General features: G+C 34.3%; 4 protein-coding genes across 6 annotated transcripts in view; 2 read left to right on the forward strand and 2 right to left on the reverse strand.

Annotated features, from left to right (window-relative positions):
* LOC126737949 (uncharacterized) overlaps positions 1-25,336 on the forward strand; it is a 541,322-nt gene that overhangs the window by 324,557 nt on the left and 191,429 nt on the right. The window lies entirely within an intron of this gene.
* On the forward strand, positions 730-3,034 carry LOC126738009 (uncharacterized). 2 transcript variants are annotated; one of them, XM_050443174.1, is made up of 2 exons: positions 730-1,079; positions 2,135-3,034. In XM_050443174.1, the coding sequence occupies exons 1-2, from the start codon at positions 947-949 to the stop codon at positions 2,947-2,949; spliced, it is 948 nt and encodes a 315-aa protein (XP_050299131.1). In that variant the 5' UTR covers positions 730-946; the 3' UTR covers positions 2,950-3,034. The 2 variants fall into 2 exon arrangements, with proteins under 2 accessions (XP_050299131.1, XP_050299122.1); XM_050443165.1 differs by having other exon boundaries at positions 733-1,079; positions 2,132-3,034.
* LOC126737993 (uncharacterized) lies at positions 1,087-3,538 on the reverse strand. The gene is made up of 2 exons (XM_050443150.1): positions 3,097-3,538; positions 1,087-2,058 (listed from the first exon to the last, which is right to left on the reverse strand). The coding sequence occupies exons 1-2, from the start codon at positions 3,384-3,386 to the stop codon at positions 1,170-1,172; spliced, it is 1,179 nt and encodes a 392-aa protein (XP_050299107.1). The 5' UTR covers positions 3,387-3,538; the 3' UTR covers positions 1,087-1,169.
* On the reverse strand, positions 13,719-14,653 carry LOC126738018 (lysozyme C-1-like). Its single transcript, XM_050443184.1, has 3 exons — positions 14,509-14,653; positions 14,058-14,276; positions 13,719-13,941 (listed from the first exon to the last, which is right to left on the reverse strand). Exons 1-3 carry the CDS (start codon positions 14,543-14,545, stop codon positions 13,760-13,762), a joined length of 438 nt encoding a protein of 145 aa, XP_050299141.1. The 5' UTR covers positions 14,546-14,653; the 3' UTR covers positions 13,719-13,759.

A 25,336-nucleotide genomic window follows, 5' to 3' on the forward strand; every position in this document is an offset into this window, starting at 1 on the left:
TTCCACTCCTTTTGATAGATGATTAGATACTACTACAAGGGTAAATGTCATTATCAAGGAAAAAATTCGTAAAAGATTTAAGAATTAATATCTTGAAAAAGAGAGGTCGCATGTAAAAAAGTGTCAGATAAAAGTTACTTATTTTTTAACGCTAAATAATAAACTATTAAAAAAATAGAGGTTTCTGTGCAAAAAAGTAAAGTTGACCTTCATTTGACCTTGAAGACTTCCACTGAAGGTCAAACCAATGACGTCATTTTATGGCACCCTGGAAACCATTTAAACTTCACATGAAACATTTTCTGGATACATGTTTAGTTTTCGACATATTGCGATGTCTCAAGTTATATATATATACACTCTTTGAACAACATGGCAACTGTGGTTCAAAGAGTAATGATAGCTTAAATAAACTCCTATTCAAGACAAACTTTTTCCGTCATTTATTTTCAGTCTTATTTCTGTCATTTAAAACATTACATTTGCTTATAGATGCAAAAGTTTTGACCCAATATGTATCTCGGTTGGGTTAGAATTATTTTTGCTGTTTTTATTAAGTAATATGACCCTATTTCCTTCTTCATTTTATTTGAAAATCACAACCTAAGTAGGGTAAAAACACACGAGGCTGTTTGCAAGCGGTTTGCGCCGCGACGGTTGTCGCGCCGTGGTCGAGCTCGGCGCCTCGTTTATGGGACTTGTGAGCTTTGAAACAGACGGCGCCGCCTAAGGCTACGGTTATAGTGCATGCGTGTTCTGACGAACTGGCGTTCGGACGAACTCGTCAGAACACGCGCGAACAAACAAATAAACAGCAGCAAACTATAGTGGTTACGTTAGGAGCGAATTGTTCGGCCGAACCCGCACGAATTCGTCAGAAGAATAGATCTTTCAAATAATTTTGTTTTTTCGGACGAATGTAAATGCGAATTTGAATTGTAAAAGTATGGACGTGGATAAATTAATTAGTTTAGTTCTTGAAAACAAAAGTTTATGGGACATGAAGGACAAAAGTTACCATAATAGAGATCAATCTCGACAAAAATGGGAAAAGATTGCACAGGAAATGAATACAAGTCGTAAGTATTACATTAGGTACATTAATATTACATATATTCCATAGTACTTACATTAAATTAGAAATGAGTTTAGGAATTTAGGTTTAATTATTAATTAAAAATGTTATACTGAAACTGCACCGCCCCTGCTGGGCTCCAAAAGTAATTTTTATAAATGTCTCTTACTTGAGCCGCTGTTGCCCCGTAGCGATTGTATCGCCTTGAAACAGATGTCTTTTTATTGAGACCATGTTGTTCTTGTGTCAGTACTGGGACTCCTTCCATGTCGATAATTACATTATGCAATAAGGTTGCACTTTTCACTAGAATGTCAACTTTTTCAGGATACATCTGAAGTTCTGTTTTTAAAAATCTCCATTTACTAACTAATATCCCAAACGCACATTCAATACAGCGCCGAGCTCTAGACAATCTGTAGTTGAATATCCGTTCTTCACGGGAAAGATTCTGTTTTGAATATGGTTTTAACAAATACGACTTCAACGGATAAGCGTCGTCACCTAATAGTACAAAGGGCGCCATAATTTTTGTTGATGGTATATAGTCGTTATCTGGGATATTAAACGTATTTTGCTCTAAATGTTTATAAACGTTCGAAAGCGAAAATATGCCTCCATCGCTTTGCTTTCCGTAAGCTCCCACATCTACAGTCACAAATCTATAACTGGCATCCGATATTCCTTGTAACACTATTGAAAAATACTGTTTGTAATTATAATATAACGATCCTGAATTTTGTGGGCATTTAATTCTGATATGTTTTCCGTCAATGCAGCCAACGCAGTTAGGAAAATTCCATTTTGTGAAAAAGTCTTTTGCTATAGCTTTTAAATGTTCTGTAGTAGGCATAGGCATGTGTTTTTCCCGAAAGCTATTCCATATTGATAGACATGTTTCATAAACAATTAATCGTATTGCACTATGGGAAATTCTATATGAAAAACTGAGTGCCCTAAAAGACATCCCCGTAGATAGATACCTAAAAAAAATATAATATGATAATAATAAAATTTTAAAGTGAACATCTTCTATTAAATTTTTTTTTATTTCAGTAGAAACTGTCAAAAATAAGTGGCGTGGTCTAAGAGACACCTATCGCAAAGAATTTAAAAAATGCACAGAAACTCGATCGGGCCAAGAAGGGGGCAGAGGAAAAGAATCGACATGGCCGTATTATACAGCTATGCTGTTTCTGAAAGATCAATTCGCCCCTAGAATTATGCAAAGTAGTATTCCAGAACCCGAGGCTGACGGAGAGCTTGAAAACGATGTTGGAGAATTCGATGATAGCAGTGAAGATGACTTGGATGATGAGTCACAGTTGAGCGCAATTGCATCAAGTAATTCCAAAACAGAGAAAAACTTTCGGTCACAATCACAGCGTGTAGCCCCCGACAATCCCGACATAACTCCTCAGACTAAACGTGCCAAAATTGCAAAGTCAAGTGCTTTTTCCAAGCTTCTGGAAATTGAACAGAAAAAGTTGGAGGAATTTAAAAAGAAAAACGCTCCGGTTACCAAGAAAGTAGACCAAGAAGATGCTGATTATCATTTTTTGATGAGCTTGTTGCCATACCTTAAAAATGTGCCAGAAGAGAGGAAAATGATCGTGAGAAATAAGCTGCAGCAAGTATTTTGCGATGAGCAATATTTTCAACAACAAAAAAGCTGTGGAAACACCTATCCATCTTCACACTATTCATATTACAATAAATCTTCAGAGCCAATGCATAACACTAGGCCGACTTCTTCATGTTCCCTCCTGACTACCCCTTCTGGACCTAGCAGTGTAGAAACCGCAGAGCATGACAATATTAATACCTACACAGACTTAGCAACATTTTTTTCCTCACATAACCCTGGACCGTAATAGGATTTCGTATAAACTTTTTCAAAATGTATTAACAGTATTATTTTGTATTTAAAAAATATGGTTTGTAGATAAGAAATAAGAAGTTTTATTCCTTTGACAATCAACTAAGGAAGTATTTGTAAGTATTACTAAGTACAGACTTACCTCAAAGTTAGGGCCAATCTTTCTCTAGCTGATATGCATTCTCGAAAGTTTGATTGCTTAGTTATACTTTCTTCGATCCCCTCTAGGATATAGTTGAAAGTTTGTATTGACATTCTAAAGTATTCGAAAAATTTTTCTGGTTGGCGTAAAAGTTCTTCAAATAGGGTGTGAAATTCACCATTAATATTCCTTGAAGCAAACATTTCGTTTATACATATAGTCCTTTCATTCATTAACAACATTTTTAACAAAGGACTTTCTAAAAACAGATAATCGTCCACGTCATCCATCACGGATATTTTGCGACGGCAACAAAACCAGTAAAAATTAAAATCAGTTCGTCACAATACGCAAACAAACTAACCACTTTTGTTCTGACCAAGAATTCTGACGTTTTCGGCCGAACGCCAGTTCGTCAGAACACGCATGCACTATAACCGTAGCCTAATCCCATAAAACGCGGCGTCCGTCGCGCGTACCCTGCTCGATACCATGGGCCGCCGGCACGCCGCTTGGTTTTTATTGCTTTAGCGGCACTACCGCGGCACATCATTTACTTATCTTCTGTGTTGCAAACCACACGTAGGGCTTTTTGGTGCGTTTTTTTTTTGTGCAGTGTTGAAAATTGTTCATTTATTATGGAAACCAGGGAATTCAACATAGAAAAATTAATTACTGAGGTTCAATTGAGGCCAGCGATTTGGGATTTGCGTGAATATAATTATTGAAACAGAATTTAAAAAAAACAGGCATGGGAAGAAGTTACTACAGAATTTCTAAGCGCAGCTGCTTCTGTTGAGGAAAAAAAAGTATGTACATATTATATGCTATATATTATATGTATATTATATATTATATGCGATTATATTGATTCGTTATCAAAAGCTTTTCTTCCACTGATATGCTATCTCTCATAATGATATTAGCTTTTGTACATGGCTCTTGGATCAATAAAAGTAACTCCTGGTATGATTCCTTTGACATTCTGGTGAAATTTAAAAAATTTTCCGGATCTTCACAAATCTCCTTATAGATGGTATTGAAATATCCCTTCTCGTTTCTTTCCATAACTATGGGATCCATAGCTTACGTTTCGTTCTATTTTTTTTTTGGTTTTTTGCGTAATGCCAGTGCCGATCCCGCCAACAAAAATAAAAAATCATCTTCACTGTCGGAGTTCATTTTGCTCACGATAAATAAAAAACTGTGAACTGTACGCAAAGCTTGGCAACATCAAACTGATCTTGTAATTTTTCGTGCCGTTCGTAGTTGCGAAAGCCGTCGCGTGTGTTTTAGGTCGAGCGGCGGTCCACCGGCCGCCGTCGCGGCGCAAACCGCTTGCAAACAGCCTCGTGTGTTTTTACCCTAATTGTCTGTTCCTTATATCGGCATTATAGTTCCTGCAGCATTGGGCCTGGCTCCTGGCTTAAAAATATAATTATTAATATTTACCTGTTCTTCCTTAATAACTTGTCATATTTGGCATTACAAGAATATGATGTTTTCCCTGATCAGCCCTTGTTATGTATTTGAATATTTATTCTACTTTACGTAACTATATACTTCTCTGACTGAACTTTTTTTTTCTAATTATTACCCGGTCTAATAGCATGACAAAGTATTCAATAATTGTTCTAGTCTTAGAACATTGAAAGGCTAGAATTAAGTAAACAACAACTTTGTTTCACTTATAGCAAAAATCAATTTAGAAATTACTATCTCACTCAAAAATTGAAAAGAAGACTAATTCACGTATTTAAAAGAAATATGAACTCCAATCTATAACGATACCGTTTGATATACTTAATATAATTTAAGTTCAATAAGTTTTAAATACAATAATTTACTTGAGGTATAATAGATTTTTTTATATACCTAGGAGCTGAGGTTTAATCTATTAATTTCTGAGCTCGTTTCTTCTTTTTCATATCCGACCTAACATTGTTATGCATATTAAAATTAAAAAACGATAAAAACAACGAGAAGTTTAAAAATTATTAAAAAATGCCTAATTTAAACCAACGTTTCGGTATTTATATCTACTACCGTTATCAAGGTAATTAAAGTAAAATTACATGAAATTAAAAATATAAACAAAATATTATTTAATTTAATAAGTTATCTTTGAAATCTCACGCTATATAATTCCTCCTCTAAAACTCCTCGACAATACTTTAGATACTTTTTTATATAATCTCACGGTTTATTAATAGTTTGACAAACTGCTTTGAAAGATAACAAAAAAATCAAAGGTTACTTCTTTAAAATTAAAAAGGGGTGATCTTGATGTAAATTAATGATAGAAAATATGCGAATATCAAATATTTTAAATTATTAATTAATTTTGAGAATGTTCTACCTGTTCTACCTCTCTTTTTAGCAAAGGAATCCATATATTATTAAAATCAACCGAATAAGTAGCTAAGCATTTATCTTCATTTAACAATATAAACGCACTTTCCTTTAGCTTACGTAATTTTAAAATTGGTTTCTTTGCTAAAATTGAAGAAGCATTCCAGTTTATTCTATGGTTATTGTCGAATGCATGTTGTGTAATCTTGGATTTTTGAAAGTCATTGTTTTTTATGTAAGATTCATGTTCATTAATTCTTTTTGGTAATGGGTTATAGGTTTCACCTATGTAAAATTTATTACAAGTACAAGGAATTCTATATATAACATTTTTAATAAACTCACTTTTATTAAAAAGTTAATAGTAATGTGTTTTGTGACTTAAAAATAGTTCTTATGTTAAATTTTTTAGCAATTATTTTTATCTTATCAGAAAAACCTGGAATAAATGGTAAAATGAGATTTGTCGTAAAAATGAGTTGATTTAATTTTATACGTGGATTATCAAACTCTTTAAGGCAATTTTCCAAAAAATCTTTGGGATAGTTAATAAATAAGTCTTTTTTAATTTACTTATCAAGAAAAGGAAGCTGACCATCAGCCTAAAAATAATAAATTTTATAGTAGATTCTTTGGAGTTAATTTAATTTAAAAAATTTATAAGATCTATTTCGTTATGGTGATATATGTATATAAAATGATATATTATAAAATAAGTAACTCATGCGTTCCAGCGGCGTTGCGATGTTGTTATATTTTTCTCTAATATACGTTATCTACATTCATTTACCTTTGAATGTTGACTGCTTTATAGAGTATTTTATAATATATATTTTTTTAAATGCTTCATATTTTATTAACATGGGGAATAATATTGTTTCGCGCCTGTCAAAATAAGTGACAAATTTTTATGATCTTATAAAGTACATTTTTTTGCCATTTCATCAGAGATGTTGCAAAAAAACGAACTACCCATAGTTCTATGGTAATGCTAATTCTAGCCTTTCAATGTTCTAAGCTTCTAGTCTCAAGACACGTAATTAATATCCGGCTCTTAATTTTGTTTTTCATTTATTTCCGTTCTTTGTTGCACACTATAATAAATCTTTATTTCCTACCTTTTTTTTCTAGATTAACTTTGCCTAACCTTCGTTTTTTTATATTTTTCATTAATTTTTATGGCATCTATTCTTTTCTAGTCTTTTTCCTCAGCTGAATTAAACTTTATAAGGAGTCGTCTACTTATTCTTTGGTAATTATTCTTCTGGTAGGTCCTTTGATAAAGATCTCTGCTCATTATTACAGTGAAATTCTAGGGCCTACCCACCATATCAGGTATGTCCATCATAATACCACAGGACTCTTTTTTCAAGGAGTTCATCTAGCAAAGAACTTTGGAGCTAAATCGTTTTAATCGGCGTATTTTTTAAACATGCTGAAAAATAATCTATTTAAAGTTCTAGTTTTTCCATTTCATTTCCTGTAATTCGTACAATATAAAATTTTGATTCTTTTTTACTACCTGAAACTTCTTCAGCTATTTTATTATTTGTCTTAAACCATATCTTTAAACATATTTTTAATCCAAAACTATTATACAAGCCGCAATAATTGTATAACTTTCCGGCATATACACAGATAGACAGCAGACAGCGAAATAGCCCGCAGACCTCAAATTTAGCAGAGCTGCTTAATTAGTCCCCTTGTATGTAAACAATAACTAATACACGGCATAATTGGATTTGCGGCGACCTTCACTATATCCAACTGTCAGTTTATGTACCCAATGACTCCACTCCCCTCTTTGTTTCGCTTTGTCACTCATTTGGTGTACCTCGAAGGGATGGCTTTTCATTTAATTTTATTAATCTGATCTAAGTAAAGAGATCCTGTCTAAAATCGAATATTATTTTGGTTAGTTGATTTTCCTTTAAGTTGCTTAAAAATGGATTTGTAATTTAGGTTATATAACTATTGAGAATAACAGACTTTCAACTTTTTAACTTGATGTAATTTTTTAACAGATTTTTAGGAGATTTTTAGAATAAATAATAGTAACTGAAGAATGATGGATGTTGCTTTTTTAACTAGATCTCATATAGCCGCAGTGACTAGTAGGTTTTTTCTCAACTTCTACGCTCATTTACTGGCCAGTTAAGGATGTTTCACACCAAGGCGACACTCACGCTCTACTCATACGGCGCTCCAGGTACGCTCGAAATTGATATAATGAAATCAAATAGGCATGTTCACATTACCACTGACACCAAGCTCATGCGCATTCATTAGAGCATCGCAATCTTTTGCCGAGGATATTTTGAGCGTTGGATTTTATCGTGTCAAGACTTGAGCGCTATGGTTTTACCAAAAATGGACAACGTGGACGAGAAATTAATAGAAATTGTTCGTAATAAACCCGAGCTGTATGATTAATCGAACAACTTATACAGTGATAATGTTCACAAAAAAATATATGGTCAGAAATAGGGAAGGCATTAATAGAATGTACAGCGGCCTTCCGGCAGGACGTATGAGGCACATTTGAGTACGTAAGAAATCGCTAAATATTAGGACTTTAGGTCCTACCAGCAGGACAAATGTGCATATATAGGAGACTTAAAGCCTTCATATTCAACAAACTGTTTACGACCTCGTAAGTAAGATTTTATCAAAGCAACTAAATCCGTAGAAAAACCAAAAAATGTTAGCTTATGAAGAAGTACAAAGTGGTCAATTTGGTCAAAAGCTTTGCAGAAATCAAGGTACATTACATCAACCTGACCTCTATTATCCAAATGCTGACACAGATACTCATTTAGGCAAGCCAGGTTTACTGTACAGGAGCGATTTTTGATGAAACCAAATTGATTAGGTGCTATGTCTAATTTGACATGGGCATATATTTTATTATAAAGAACTATTTCAAAAAGTTTGATTACATAAGATCGATATAGCTCTGTAATTTTTAATTTTGTTCTTCGGTCCCTTTTTAAGTATCGGGGATATTCTTGCAGTCTTCCATTTATCGGGAAATACTGTTGAAGACAAGATAAGATTAATTATGTGGGCAATAGGCCCTGATAAAGCGCGAATACAATCTTTAACGACAAGACTTAGTACTCCATCGGTACCGGAGGTCAACTTACTCTTTAGTTTATTAGAGGCGGTGACAATTTGATCTTCCGAAAAATTATAAGAGCAATTTAGAGAGTTGTTAATAGTCTGGCTCGATTCAACACCAACATTAATACTAGATGGGTCCGACTCAATATATACGCTTTGAAAGAAAGTTCCAAATGCATCAACAATTTACTGTGGATCTTTTATTATACGATCCTCAAACAGCATTACTCCGGGAATACGCGAAATTCCTTTCTTGTTCTGCACATAGTTCCAAAAATCGGAGGAGTCTACATTAATTCGATTTTCAGCTGTTCGAGAAAATTCTAAAAAAGCAATCCTAATTTGTTCTTTAATATTGCTTCGAACTATTTTAAACTGACTTTCATTATAATGAGTTTTTTTCAAATTAAATTCTTTAGTTTGATATTCTTTATGATATTAGAATTTAACCAGACTGGAAATTTATATTTTTTAACGATTTTAAGCGGAACTGCTCTATGAAATATTTCATTAAATGTACTGTAGAAGCTGTCTCTGAAGAACATGAAAGACGAGTTCCTATGAGTCGTCGGCGAAAAATCAAGCAGGTCTCCACATTGACATTTAAATCAACAGTGTTTGCTACAGCTCAAAAGCGTAATGATTCTCTTGGTAGGCTAGTTGAAAATCGTATTATTTATGTAGAAGATTTAGTAGCAGCAAATGCGAAATATCATAGTGAGTGCTACGTCTCTTTCGCGCGACCTTTATCATTCCAAAAGCATGGGAGACCCCAAGATATGAGGATCTCTTCAGCAATGGAAGAAATTTTTCATTACATCGAAAATAATAATGACTGTCAATTCACGTTATCTGAATTGAAAAAGGTATGTACAGATTTTGTTCCTGACGATGTTGCCGTGAAATCAAAACTCGTTGAAAAGTACAGTAAAAAAATCGCCATTACCACGAAGAGTCGAAGTTCGACTATGATTTGCTTCTCCGATGTTCGTCATGATATCTTGAACAAAACCTGGTATGAAAATCGAAAATACGATGAAAAAGAAGAACGTTTCAGAACTTTAAAGGCCGCTGCAGCAATCATTTGCGAAGATATTCAATCTACACCTATTAATAGCGATTACTATCCTCCTACAAATCATTCGACAATATTAATGAAGATATTCCTGAAAGTTTGCAATATTTATTGGAACAAATTTTTATTAAAGATAAAAAAAAAAGCTGGAACCACTGAAATTAAAGTGTACTGCTTTGAGTCATTGCATTATATTAGCAGTGCGACCACGATCCTTCATATCGCGTTTACAAATTGGCTTATTAGTTTTTCTACATAGAAGATTCGGGTCTAGGCATATTCTGGACATATTATTAGGCTTGGGATTATCATCATCATATAAAGATACACTTCTCTATGAAGTTGCTGCTATTCACCATCCTCAACCGTTCATATTACCACCTGAAACTGGAACATTTATACAATTCGCTGCTGATAATGCTGATATTAATGTTTATACAATCGATGGTCATAATACCATTCATATAATAAGATACGATAAAGCTGTTAAACTTTCAATGCTACCACCGACATCGAGTGCAGCTCAATCACATTTATGTCGTGTTTATTATTAAGTTCAGAAATGGCTTGGTAAGAATTTGAATCCATTGGATTGGGGATGGACCGTGGTTGATAAATATTTACAGCCAATACAAACATTATTGCCACCTGCTCCTGATGTAACACAATCCTTTGTAATTGTACGACAGGTTGTGGAACTAATTGCGGATATAGGAAACTTGGACTACACTGCTCTCCGATTTGCGGCTACTGCCATGGACAATCCTGTTTAAACATAAAATCGGACAATGAAGAGTCCAAAAACATTGAATTTGATGAACATTTAGATCCAATGAATTTTTTGTGCTCAACACTTGAAGTTGGCGAAGACTTGGAAGATGCCGCATCAATTCACACTGATGAATAAAAAATCCTATTTACTTGATATTTTCGTTGTAGCTTCGTGGATTAGGCCTATTGGGGAGACCACATGAAAAAAAACGCTTCTGGTACTTTACCTCTATGGTGACGTGGAAAAAAGTGAAGAAGTGAAAAAATGAAGTACAATATTTTACAATATTTTCAATGTCCAACATTGAAAGTAAAATTTCTATAAAAAAATTACCTCTACGAAAAAATGCATAAGACTTTTTTTGTGGAGAATTTGATACTGAACAAAAAAGGTAATAGCTCATTTTATCGTAGGATTGATAGTTTCGATGTTATTTGTCCAACTATTATTAGCAACACTCAAAAATCAAATATTTTTGGGGCAGCTGTGGAAGCAATAATTAGTATTATTACTGTTAAATTGGAGCCATTAGTAATAATGACCGATGATGATCTGAATGAAAGAAAAATTCTGCAAGAATATTTTCCTACTTCAAAATTATTGTTATACGTATTTCATGTGCTGAAAGCTTGTTGGCGTTGGCTAAATACGTCAAAAAATTGGATTTTAAAACCTTATAACCAACAATATTATCAGTTTTTTCAAAATATCGTATACGCAAATACACAAGCGAGCCTCAATGCTGCCAAACAATCTTTTTAAGAGAATTGAAAATTTTAAAATTTAGGAATTATGTTGAGAGAATGTATTTACGCCTTGATGAGTGGTGTGTATTTATATAGACGAAACTTGCCAATAAGAGAATCACATTTTAACAACTATGCGGAAGTAATGTTTCGTTTGTTTAAGGATATTCCTCTAGAGAAAACGAAGGCGTTTAACTTACCGCAATTAGCAGATTTTGTGTGTACAAGTTTCGAGAGTTTTTACACGCAGAGAATTTTGGATATACTTTTGAACATAGTGAACAAAATTGTTCAAGACAGATATTTGCCTAAACAGTTAACTATTATCCCAGTAATTGAAGATCTTGGAAACCAACAATACAAGGTTCAAAGTTTTACATCTGAAGTATTCTATAATGTGGATATGACAATTAACACTTGTACGTGTGCTATTGGATTTAATGGGAAGCACTGCAAACATCAGGCTGCTGTGATATCTAAATTCAATATACTTTCAGCAATTAATGTTATATCCCCTCAAAATAAAGGCCCGTCTTTTTCAATTAGCTACAGGAGCTTTACCTAATAAGAATACTTTCTTGCCTTTACTAAGAGATGAATTGAATGAAAAAATAAATAATAACTATGAGTTGACTATGATAAATAATGGCACATCAGAATTAAATACCAATTTAGGCGTAGTAGACACCAATGTTTCTAATGAAATCACCAATGTCTGATATCCCAATCAGGAATACTCAAGAATACAAGATTTAAGGACAAAGTGGAATGCGCATACATCAAAAAATTTTTTACCATTTAGAAAATGATCCCGAAAATTTTGTACCAGCAGTTACAGCTTATTTGGAAAATTTGGACAATTATGGATCAACTATTCCAGCTCTGTTAAGTGGACTACATACATCATTTAAATACAGGGGACATTCAGCTCGAACACAACGACACAAAACAGTAAGAAAGGGTGGTAAAATTAGTGTTCAACCTACTGCTATAAGCCGCAGAAAATCAAATCTTTCTGGAAAAAAAACATCGGAAGACTATCAGCATGTGATAAGACTGACGTCAGAAAAACTCTTCACTCACTGGGAAAATGCGTAATACAAAATATAGGCTTGCGAGGTACCAATCAAAAGAAATTGTTTAATTTTACATTTTGCCCGTGTTTGTATGTTTTAATATACCTAACAATAACTATATAATGTATAATAAGAATGTATTCTAGTGATTACATTATTTGTTTAAAAAACTACTAATAAACCTTAAATAAACTTAAACCTACAGTAAAAATTAAAACGCATTTTATTCCTATACGTTGTCTGTATAAACGACGTATGAGATGCAGGTCCGGACGAATAGTCTGTTATTTAGCAGTCTCGCTTCGGCCGTACCCAAATGGACGGATTGACGGTTATTTAGGAATATGCGTCCCGCACATAATACTCGGGACGCTCAAAACTTGTTAACGCATTTAACAATAAACTTATCGCAAACCGCGGTGCTGTAAATTTTTATCTTTGGGGATATGTTACAAATGAAATTTACGAGTTTGAACCTCCTGCCACTCTCAAACAACTAGAAGACAGGGTTCAGACTGTCTTAAATAATATAAATAAAAACTCCCTGCGCAAGGTAACTAGAAGTGTTTTAAAGAAATGTGAAAAATGTTTTAACAAAAATGGCCGTCATTTTGAATAGTTTCATTTAATATTATTGTTACTAGTAATTAATTATTTTATTTAGAAATTACGTAAAAGTATAAGTTAGCAAGTTAGTAAGTTAATAATAATTGTGTGTACGACAAAATGCCAATAAAAACCATGGCCAACTCAGGGAAAAATAAACTATTTAATTTTTTAACGTAAACATAAAATATTTTCATAAAGTGTTATACATCATTTTAACGGGAAAAAAAAGATCTTTTTAATTTAGCAAAAAAACAAAATGGCCGCCTTAAGAAAAAAAGAAGTTGAGGATGGAATCTCAGAACCGAAACATCGAAAACAAAAACTGAATTCAGGTATGCGTTGTCCTTAAAAAGTTGTCCTAATAATGTTTTTACAGATTTTAAAAATACGTTGAAATAAAAAAATACAGCCCTTTGTCAAAAATGTAACTTTTTAATTTTTTCCAAATATTTCAAAATCGGAAAAAGATAAAATCGTTCTGAAAGCGGCACTTAATTGGTAACTAAATGCCCTACAACTTTCCCCATTTAACCAATTTTCTATCTCTTTTTGTTTCCAAGATACCCATACATGTAGGTACACCCAATTTGGGCCACATGTATAAAATATGCTGATTTAATTTCTTGGGTTATTAATAAAAATCTACTAAAGTTCTATAGCTACTAGAAAACTCATCAGCAACTAAAAATAAATTACTGTCCATTCACTGGCCCCCTAGACTTACTAACTACATCGATGGAATATGTATGAGATATACTGGTTTACATTTTTAGCTCATTAATGGTTTAATGAATTAATCACATTTTAGAGATAAAGAATATAGTATTTTACGAAGGATCATATCATTACATTACAAAAAAATACTTAAGACGAACTTAAATTATTTTATTATCTTTTTAATAATACGTGTTTAACAACCAGAGATCCAGCCACTGTTATCTCCGGCACAGTTGCCAGCATATGTGGTCCAGGCCTTAAATCCGGGAATTTGTCCGTAAGATTCAGTCATCGCGTAAATGTAACGGACACAGGCAATATCTTCGGTAATGTCGTCGCCTAATAAGCTGTTGCAGCTGATTCCACAACCATTTCCTGATAAAAATTAATGCATTTAATGTTTGATGTAAACGCTGAATATGGCTAAAGATAAATAGTGAAAACATTTAAAAAATAATTGTAAAAAAAATCAAATTTATGTCATAACATACCGGCAGAATCTCCGGATTGGCACCAATAAATAGAGCTGATCTGGAAGATACCATAGTCCCAAGTGTTGCTGTTAATAGCTTGGGTGTTGAAGTTGGATTCGGCATGTGCAATACACACCCAGGTAGCGACCTGATCTTCTGGAACACCTTTGCTTCTAAGGGTATTGGCTAATTCGCATTGTCCATAGACTTTTGCCTCCGAAGCGGTAAAGGAAAGAGCTAGATAAATGTGAAATGTAAAAAATATAAATGTGAAAATCAACCATTTCAAAAATGTTTAGTTATATTTAACTTCAAATAAGTAATATTGATTGGTTATATAAAAAGGCAAAAAGAATGCTTTAGAAAACAATAAATAATGTCCATTTAATGCATATTAAATAAAATTGAATGTAATAAAAAATTATTTGCAAAATAAAAGGAACTTTTAAATAACTTCTAATATTTTTACCTAATAAAGCACAAATTACTAAAATTCGGGAATACATCTTGGGACCTAAAGTAGAAGATACTTTGTAAACTGATACAAAGTGGCGATTTTTATTTTCTTTTATACAATTAATTTTTTTTTATATTGATAAGATAATGGAAATTTGGTAGTATTGAATGGAAATTAAGCACTTCATATTTACTTGATTCATATTATTGACATATAAAGATAAATATTTACGCGACCTAGTTTATTTTCTTTAGTATCCCTCAAGTGTCCTGCTTGATAATATTTTGAAATAAATTTAAATTCACTGCATTAGGTAACCTTAAATATGAATTAAGCGTTTGAAATAAAATAAAAAAGTAGGTTATAACAAAAAAAAATTTAACTCACTAACATTTCAGCACTATAATAAGCCTTTGTATTTTTGTTAACTTGGAAAAACATTTTTAAACCAATTTTTATGCAGAAAACAATTATGGCATCAAAGTTAAATTTTGACTTTTTTTATCGGCCCTATTACCTATACCTCTTTAATGCCGATACTGGTCACCCTTTGCAGTATCGCTAGTTTTAGACCATTTGAAGCTTTGTTTATTGCCATCCACCATCTATCGAGCCCGTATATACATTGTGGTCGTAAAGTAAGGAATAAATTCAATATCTCGTAAAAAAAAATTAAATTGCTCAGACTCGTCGATTTAATTTATTTCGAGGCATATTTTGCGAAAAAAAATTTTATGCAGTTTGTCTCAAGTAACCTTTGCTATGCAATTTTTTATTGCATATTTGGATTGCTCCTTGCTATATCTAAGTCCAAGCGTCTTAGAGTTATTCTCATTCAATATTTGAAAATTGAAAAAAGGTCATAAAGAAAGGAAAAAATAAAATCATTTTTAAAACGTTTTTATTTTATAACGAAAACAAAGCTTCGTAAACCTAAAAATAATTTATTTTATTTCAGCAAATGTTCGAAACAGCCTAATCGATCAACAAATTCCTGCTATACATTTCGAGCCAATTTGGGCATTACGAGTTCTTAACGTATTTCTTGAAAGATGTGTTGTTTTAAATTATCTAGATTTGCCGGTTAGCTTTTAAATACCTCTCTTCTAAGGCTTCCTCATAGCAAAAAGTCGAGTAGTGTAAGATCGGGTCAACTTGGTGGCCAGTCAATCCAAAGCTACTAACGCCTAAGTACTTGAACTCCTGCTTGATTTGCACAGGTTTTTGGTTCTATGGGAATTCTCCTTTTTGTGAAGAGTATGAACGCTGCTTTATCAGTATTGACAGAGAGGCCCGTTTTCACGCACTACTTTTGGATGATCCTGCATGTGCCTTTTTTGGTTAAGTTTTTAGGCTTCTTTATTTCCATGGTAACCTTCAAGGCCGGCCATAATATAGTTACTTTACTGGTCATTGCTATTGTCTTTATGCCAGTCAAATAGTCTTTTACAAGCCTGGAGTTGACCTTATGAAAGCTGATTGGCTTTAGTAGGCCACTTGGCTGTTTTAATATATATTTTGATATTGAGTGTGTTTCGTTGGATCTAGGGGAGACCGGGGACAATTGAAACAATTTCCAAATATTTTTTTTTCTTTTAGAGAAAAACATATTTACAGCTAAAAAATTTTTTACAATTTTTTAATTCCTTGTATATTTTAAATCAGGTTATTTTACTTATTATAATTACTAAATGCCTGTAAGATATTAAAGGAAACATATAGCCTTGTATATTGTTTCAATTGTCCCGGAGACGGGGACAGTTAAAACACCATTAAGAATAAACAAAATATTTATTTTTTTTAATACTGAAATAACATTCAATTTAGAAATACGAAGAAAAAAACACATGTGAGCATTGGTGGCAATCAATGCATTTTTTTTATGGTAAACACAAGCCCAAGAGGAAAGTCCTATGTCACTCTTGGAGTGGTGCTTGCAAGAAGATATTTGTAGGCATTTATCTTGAATTGCTGTAGGTTGTATGCGTCGGGAAATATGTGAGGTGGAAGCCCGTTCCACAAAGAAGATGTTCTCCAGATGAATGAGTCCCGATACAGCGACGTCCTTGGGGTAGGCAGGTGGACTCGATGTTGATGAGCCGCAACTGCTAGAAGCGTCCTTCTTGCCGGAACAGCCCTGGGTGGAATCAGGACTGCCAGCTCAGAGGAGAACTTACCGTGATAATAACGGTAGAATAAACAGAGATCAGCCACCTTTCTTCTGAGCTCCAGACTATCCAGACTCTTTGTCAGTTCTGGTTTGTTAATAAGACGAATAGCTCTCTTCTGTATAGAATCCAGCAGGTTTAAACTATGCTTGGAAGCAGAGCTCCAGACATGCGAGCAATACTCGAGGGAAGGGCGTATTTGAGCCTTATAAAGAGTCAGCAGCTGTTCTGGTGTATACAGTTTTTTCGTTTTGAAAAGCACTCCGAGTTTTTTGGAAGCCGCCCTGTCGACCTCGGCAACGTGGTCATGCCAGGACACACTGTTGGTGACCTCGACTCCTAGAAGATGTAAAGATGATTTCATTGGCAATGTTTTCCCTGCCATAACCAGCTCCGGGCCACCAAAGTTAGTCTTTATCGTAAATACTGCAGTCTGCGTTTTTTTAGCGTTAAAGTTGACCAAATTGTTATCGCCCCACTCCAAGATTGCTCTAATATGGTTGGTTGTTTGAAGTCGTTGGTTGAAGCTACTTGTTGCTGCCTAAGATTCTGAGAACTTCCGGCTGTCGTTGGTTTGGCGGACTTAAATGTGGAAATAGTGTGCTATCGTCCGCAAAGCTATAGATTGGATTGACAGTGGTTCCTAGCAAATCGTTGATATATACCAAGAAAAGGGTGGGAGATAGAATGCATCCTTGAGGGACTCCAGCGTTAATGTTAACTTTGTCAGAGAGGTATCCATCGACGGCTACTTGGATTGTTCGTTGTTCAAGAAAACTTTTAATCCAATTCAATAATGAGTTTTGTATGCCGATTGAGGAGAGCTTGGTTAGTAGTCCCTCATGCCACACTCTGTCAAATGCCTTGGAAATGTCAAGAGAGACTGAGCGGGACTCGCCGTGCTTCTCCATGGCCTCCGTCCACAAGTGTGTGACGTAGGCCAGAAGATCGCCGGTGGATCTAAGCTTTCGGAAGCCGTATTGATGATCGCTGATTAGTCCAGATGATTCCAGATATCTTAACAGTAGTTGGTTGACTGCTTTCTCCATAATATTCGATATTACTGAAACTAGTGCAATCGGGCGGTAATCGGAGCGCATCGTCTTCTTTCCCTTTTTGGGTACAGCTTGCACTCGAGCAGTTTTCCAGCTTGTTGGAAATTGGCCCTGTTTATACGATGCCGTGAACAGTCTACATAAAGGAGGAGTCAATTCGTCTGCAAAACGTTTTAGTATTAGGGCTAGAATGCCATCGGGTCCAGAAGCTTTGTTGATGTCTACGCTTTTAAGAATTTTATTTATAATTCGTTGGGGAAACAAAATTTCTCCCATCGATGAATTCACCCTTGGCAAATATGGGGGTGTTTTGCCTTGCGAGTGCAGAGTAGAATTAGACGCGAAGAGTTTACCCAGTAAGTTGGCTTTTTCCCTTGCTGTTACCGCGATAGAACCATCATCTGCTGTTAGGGGTGGCAAGGCCGACTTAGCAAATCCTTGACTAACGGCTTTCGATACCGACCAGAAAGATCTTGTTCCATTTAGGCAGTTTAGCAGTTTGTTTTTGATCCTATTGTTGTGACTCTCTTTGCATTCATCAATTATTCGCTTGCAGCTATTTCTGGAGGCTAAAAAGTTCCTCCGATTTTCGATGGAAGGATGTTGACACCATATGCGATATGCTGCCTTTTTAGTGTTTACTGCCTTTTTGCAATTCAGGTTAAACCATTGCTTGTTGTTTGATCCGCATTTAGTAGGAAAAGGGATATAAGCTTCCATTCCTACCAAGATCGTCTCTGTAATTTGGTTTGCACATTTTGAGATGTTATTGGTTCTAAAGCAGACTTCTTTCCAAGGGAATGAGCGATAAAATTCCAGAAGACGGTTCCACTCTGCTAATTTATAGTGCCATACCTTCCGCGGCATCGGAGGATCCTGCGTTTTAACCTCCAATGCCAATGCATTGCACCCATTTTTCCCCTGAACGCCTATTTCTATACGTTTCCAAACATACTAGACAAAAACAGTCTTCATTGTCACTGCTGCTATTGTCCTGACTATTCTGTTGACGGGTTTTTTTGGACACTAGTGTTTTTGATGTATTTTTTTAGATCGCCAATTTTTTTTTTACTTTCTTCTTTTTTTTTTGCTTCATATTCTTGTTGAATAGCATCTTTTTCTGGTGTGTTTGTATAAATGGTGGATTTTCTACTTTTGCGTTTCCCTGTAGTTTTCCGAGGAAGAGCTTTCGGTAACGGCCTTATTATCTTAGGTGAAAACACATCCAAAGAGAGGTTAGACGCTGACTGGACACTTGTAGATGCAACTGAAGGCGGGGTGCTTGGTGGCTCTAACGAAACAGTTCCGCTCGTTGACGCTCTTGGAGAGTTAGAATTTACTAATTTTGGAAAAGAATCAGTGCTGCTTAAATCTTTATTCTCTCTTGAACCTACTGCCTGGACTTCTTGGGGGATATTTAACTGCAAATTTTCGGGAGCAGGTCTGTCAGTTACATATGATGGAGCAAAATCTAAAGTCGTAAAAATATCTCGATTAAACGGCCATATACCAGTGCACTGGAATCCAGCAACAATATAAGATTGTGTTAAAACCATAGAGAGACTCTCGAAAAACTCATCCATTATCCCAAAGATGCTGGTCATACATTTTTATAAAAGGTAAAAAACACGAAATCTACAGCATCACAAATACATTTAATAAAATAACGAAGGTTACATGTTTCGCTCGACTAGAGCATCATCAGACCTAAACAATAATTAAAATTATGTAACCCGAAAAAAGGAGAATTCAACAAAAACTTACCATAATATACACAAAACACCTAATATTTAAGTAAACAAAGATTACAATAAAGTGGCACTATCTATGTACAAAGAACTCAACTAAACAATCAAATCCTTTATACATTTTAGAAATCTAACCATCATTTAAGAGTCTAAAACTACTTGAGGTTATCAAAAACTAGGTGGCCATCAAAATCAAACCTTTCATTACCACAGGACAGATCTGGGCTTTTAAAAGCTTTACTAATCTCCATTGTCTCCAACAAGTCTAGTTTTTTACTTTTGTTGCATTGATGCAGTATTTTTATATTTTGGCTGTCAGGAAAATCATGTTTGGAGTCAAGAAGGTGATTAGCAAAAGCTGATCTGGTCACTGTGATTTCGGTATTTTTAAATTTATTGTATTGGGCCTTGTGTTCACTAATCCTAGTAGAAATCTTCCTACCAGACTGGCCGACGTACACTGCAGGGCACTCTTTACACCTAATCACGAGAAAGTGGGATGTTAAAAAGTCTGTAAAATAAAGAATGGAAAGCAGCAAATTTATGTGAGGACGGTGATGTTGAATTATATTGTATAATATTATCTGTTGTTGCTTGTTTATGAAATATTTCAAAGGATATCTTATTTCTTTCCCTCTTAAGTAATAAATCTAAGAATGGTAAGGTGTTGTTCTGTTCCCGTTCGATTGTGAACTCAATTTTAGGGTGAAGAGAGTTGACATAATCATGGAAATTTGTAAGCTCTACCTCACTTCCATTCCAAATCAAACATATATCATCCACATACCGTTTATAAAAGATGATGTTATTTTTAAAATTACTGCTCATTATTTTTGTTTCTAAGTTGCTAAGAAATACTTCACTAAGAAATGGCGATAAACAAGAGCCCATTGCTAGTCCTTCTTTTTGTTTGAAAAAACGGATGTTAAATTGGAAAAAATTTTGATCTAACACAGTAGAAAGAAGCAAAAGTAGATTTTCCACCAAAAGTGAATCAAGTTTCCCCCTGAGAAGATCTTTGACTAAGACCAGACAATCAGCGGGTGGAATGCTTGGAAATAAGTTTTTCACGTCTAGCGATATAAGCTGGGCTGTATCTGGAACGTGAACATTCTGAATGCTTTTGGCAAAATTCACTGAATTTGTTACAGAATATGGCGCTTTGAAGTTTGAGACATTTCTAAGAACGTTGTTAAGCCAAGATGCTAACTGGTAACAAGGGGAGATTCAGAGGTGAAGTAACAACTTTCGGCTCTACTACTTTTAATAGATTACACAAGAAACTTAGTAACCTTAAAAACAAATATATAACTTCACTTAGACTCAATCATTTCCACGAATATCGCAAATGAAATTTTAGTCATGTTTTTCACGATAGATTTATGAACCTTAGTGATGTTTCTTTTTCTGAAGTCGAATTAAAATTTCTTAACAACAATTTAAAATTTAATCTTCCTACCAGAACCGACCGATGTGTTAGGGAAACATTGGCTGTAGAGGCTGAAAATGCTCTACAGTCAACGGATATATCAAATAAGAACATTTTAAGAGCAAGAATAATTTCCTTTTTAAATCAAAATTGTTTCCTTAACAATAAACAGAGAATAAATCAAAACAACAACAAAATATTAAGATCTATAATAAAGAAAATGAGGGACAACGATATAGTTTTCACAAAAGCCGATAAGGGATCATGCTTACTTGCCTTAAAAAGAGACGATTACATAAATAAAGTAATGGATTTTCTAAACACAGAAGACTTTGAAAAGGTCGACAGAGATCCGACAGGTCCATTCTTTAATAAATTAAAAAAAGTCTTAGACATGACCTTGGTAACCTTAGAATATTTTAATTCCACAAAACAAAAACTATATCCCATGAACCCTAAAACACCTCTATTATATGGGTTGCCAAAAGTCCATAAAACTAGCATGCCAATTAGACCTGTGGTTTCCTTTGTTGACTCCCCTTGTTACCAGTTATCATCTTGGCTTAACAACGTTCTTAGAAATGTCTCAAACTTCAAAGCGCCATATTCTGTAACAAATTCAGTGAATTTTGCCAAAAGCATTCAGAATGTTCACGTTCTAGATACAGCCCAGCTTATATCGCTAGACGTGAAAAACTTATTTCCAAGCATTCCACCCGCTGATTGTCTGGTCTTAGTCAAAGATCTTCTCAGGGGGAAACTTGATTCACTTTTGGTGGAAAATCTACTTTTGCTTCTTTCTACTGTGTTTTTTCCAATTTAACAACCGTTTTTTCAAACAAAAAGAAGGACTGGGCAATGGGCTCTTGTTTATCGCCATTTCTTAGTGAAGTATTTCTTAGCAACTTAGAAACAAAAATAATGAGCAGTAATTTTAAAAATAACATCATCTTTTATAAACGGTATGTGGATGATATATGTTTGATTTGGAATGGAAGTGAGGTAGAGCTTACAAATTTCCATAATTATGTCAACTCTCTTCACTCTAAAATTGAGTTCACAATCGAACGGGAACAGAACAACACCTTACCATTCTTAGATTTATTACTTAAGAGGGAAAGAAATAAGATATCCTTTGAAATATTTCGTAAACAAGCAACAACAGATAATATTATACAATATAATTCAACATCACCGTCCTCACATAAATTTGCTGCTTTCCATTCTTTATTTTACAGACTTTTTAACATCCCACTTTCTCGTGAAGCTTTTAAAAAAGAATTCCTTACCATTAAACAACTAGCACTCAGTAACTTTTTCCCTCTTAAACCTATATATAAAATGTATTTTCAGTATGTGAACAAGTATAAATTATCATTTAATTTTATCAGACAACAAACAATATCAAAACTTTTAGGTCGTTTACTTATTTTGGACCAATTTCGTCACAATTATCCCGCTTTTTTTCTCCCTTTGGCATAACCCCAGCTTTTAAAAACAATAATACCTTAAAAAGACATCTAATTAAAACTAAAGATAAACTACCCCCGCTATCTTCTCTAGGAGTTTATGAGATTAGGTGTAAAAAGTGCCCTGCAGTGTACGTCGGCCAGTCTGGTAGGAAGATTTCTACTAGGATTAGTGAACACAAGGCCCAATACAATAAATTTAAAAATACCGAAATCACAGTGACCAGATCAGCTTTTGCTAATCACCTTTTCGACTCCAAACATGATTTTCCTGACAGCCAAAATTTAAAAATACTGCATCAATGCAACAAAAGTAAAAAACTAGACTTGTTGAAGACAATGGCGATTAGTAAAGCTTTTAAAAGCCCAGATCTGTCCTGTGTTAATGAAAGGTTTGATTTTGATGGCCACCTAGTTTTTAATAACGTCAAGTAGTTTTAGACTCTTAAATGATGGTTAGATTTCTAAAATGTATAAAGGATTTGATTGTTTAGTTGAGTTCTTTGTACGTGATAGTGCCACTTTATTGTAATCTTTGTTTACTTAAATATTTGTGTATGTTATGGTAAGTTTTTGTTGAATTCTCCTTTTTTCGGGTTACATAATTTTAATTATTGTTTAGGTCTGATGATGCTCTAGTCGAGCGAAATATGTAACCTTCGTTATTTTATTAAATGTATTTGTGATGCTGTAGATTTCGTGTTTTTTACCTTTTATAAAAAATAGAGAGACTCTGTTTAACAATGCTGGGGATGTCATAAATTGTCATCGTTTTGCCTAGGTTGTTTCTCATCCAAGAATCGTAAGTTGAATTTACAGCTTTTTTAAATGGACCATAAATCGATCGATTCAAAGGTTGTAATTTATGTGAACAGTGTGGGGGAAATGAGAGGACAACAATACCGTTTTCTTTGCAAAAGTCCAAGCATGGTATGCTTACATGAGATTGAAGGTTATCTATTAAAAGCAAAACTTCTATTTTCAATTGAACTGTTGGTATGTTTTTGAAAGTGTCTTAACCCTTTCTTTACCAGAGCCGTATATATACGACAAGACCTAGGTGGGCTTTTCTTCCCACCGCCGTATATATACGTTCACCGGCCAAATGTTGGGAATTCCCACTGCCTCATATATGCGACACCTAATTAATTTAAGAGTATTTGTAGACCCACCGCCACATTCATACGTCAGCCTTGAGGTACTTCTAAACCCATTGTCGTATTATTTCGTTCAAATACAAGTGGCACTAGAACCAGTGTCGCATATATTCGGCATTAGCGAAAATTAACAAAAATACCCGAAAATCTCCTATCGCATTGTTTGTCATTCATCTGGTAAGGTAATTTGATTTTTAGTCTGTTCCAGTATTGCTCGTAGTAGGTACGGTAGTCAGTGGATATAAAATGGCGTCGAGTGAGCCGAATACATCGCGAAAAAGAAAATAATCTTTTTTGCGGCCTTGCAAAGGATGAAATAAATAATATTCTAGGGTGTCTGGATTCTGTTGAGGATCCGTACGCTGACAGTGGAAGTGAGAATGTACTAACGGATAGTGAGGCAAGTAGTGATGAGGAAATTGATAAATTGATATACCCCGAAAGACTTAGTGAAAGTGACAATGAAATAATTGAGGAACAGGGCAATAATTTATAGGAAAATAGAGAAATGCGAGAGGTAAAGAACGCTTTACATGAAGATTTTTCTATAAAATGGTCTAACCGCAAATTTATTCCTTTAAACCATGACTTTGACGCTTCAAATTCTGGTGCTTGTGTGGAAAATACGACAAATATTTTGACAGAATTAGATTATTTTCTTTTATTTTTGAATGATCAAGTGATAGATATGATAATCACTCAAACAAATAAATATGCCTTAGAACAAAAAGAAATAAATAAAAAAATAACTTGGACACCGCTTACTAAAGAAGATTTCCTCACTTTTATTGCTGTACTTTTTCTTGCTGCTCGCCATAGAAAAAACAAATTAGTAGAGAATTGGTCCAACGATGAACTACTTACTATACACTTCGATATTTGGAAAAGTGATGTCCAGAAACCGCTTTCAAATAATATTACGCATGCTTCATTTTGCAGACAATGGCGAACAAATTAAAGGTGACTCATTCCACAAAGTTCGAGGGATTTTTGACAAAATTAAAACTACGTTTGCCCAGAAATTTGTTCCATTCCAGAACTTGGTGATTGATGAGAGTTTAATGCTTTTTAAAGGCCGTCTGTTACTCAAGCAGTTCATACGAACAAAACGACATCGTTTTGGCATAAAACTGTTCCTCCTGTGTGATTGTGAGACAGGCTAAGTCCTAAATTTTATCATATATATAGGCTCAAAAACCGAAATTGAGTTGTATCAAGATCTTGGCATATCAGGGTCGGTTGTAACAACATTAATGGAATCTTATTTGAACAAAGGTCATTCCTTCTATACTGACAATTGGTATACCTCACCAGCACTTTCCACCTATTTATTTAAAAAAAAAACAAACACATGTGGTGCAGTTAGGAGTACCAGAAAGCAAATGCCGGATCTATCAGGAAGATTGGACAAGGGTCAAACAAAATCCATGTCTAGTGAAAATATTTAAGCTGTCAGATGGAAGAGACGTTAACATGTTGACAACTTTCCACAGGGATGAAATGACCCAGTTGACTAAAAAAGATCCAGAGAAGAAAAAACGGGGGAATTTGTAAAAAAACCAGCATGTATGGTGGAGTACAACCAAAATATGGGAGCAGTTGATAGGACTGATATGATGCTAAGTTCGACTGAATGCGTAAGAAAAACTTTAAAATGGTGCAAGAAACTCTTTTTTCACGTTGTGGATCTATGTGTTTTGAACAGCCATGCATTATTTCTAACCCAAAATCCAGGAAAGTTACCACTAGCAGATTTTCAATTAAATCTTACTCGGCAACTTCTTGAGAGGTATAATGATTCTAGAACTTAGCAT

Source organism: Anthonomus grandis, chromosome 1 (genome assembly GCF_022605725.1).
Source record: "Anthonomus grandis grandis chromosome 1, icAntGran1.3, whole genome shotgun sequence".
NCBI classification, from domain to species: Eukaryota; Metazoa; Arthropoda; class Insecta; order Coleoptera; family Curculionidae; genus Anthonomus; species Anthonomus grandis.

Bases quoted from the DNA above. Each gene is read 5' to 3' on its own strand.
- LOC126738009 (XM_050443165.1), top strand. From the start codon at position 947: ATGGACGTGGATAAATTAATTAGTTTAGTTCTTGAAAACAAAAGTTTA. The intron at 1,080-2,131 runs GTAAGTATTACA...TTTTTATTTCAG, and splicing joins ACAGGAAATGAATACAAGTC to TAGAAACTGTCAAAAATAAG.
- LOC126737993 (XM_050443150.1), bottom strand. From the start codon at position 3,386: ATGGATGACGTGGACGATTATCTGTTTTTAGAAAGTCCTTTGTTAAAA. The intron at 2,059-3,096 runs GTAAGTCTGTAC...TATTTTTTTTAG, and splicing joins AGATTGGCCCTAACTTTGAG to GTATCTATCTACGGGGATGT.
- LOC126738018 (XM_050443184.1), bottom strand. From the start codon at position 14,545: ATGTATTCCCGAATTTTAGTAATTTGTGCTTTATTAG. The intron at 14,277-14,508 runs GTAAAAATATTA...ACATTTATCTAG, and splicing joins AGTAATTTGTGCTTTATTAG to CTCTTTCCTTTACCGCTTCG. The intron at 13,942-14,057 runs GTATGTTATGAC...AATTTTTATCAG, and splicing joins CCAATCCGGAGATTCTGCCG to GAAATGGTTGTGGAATCAGC.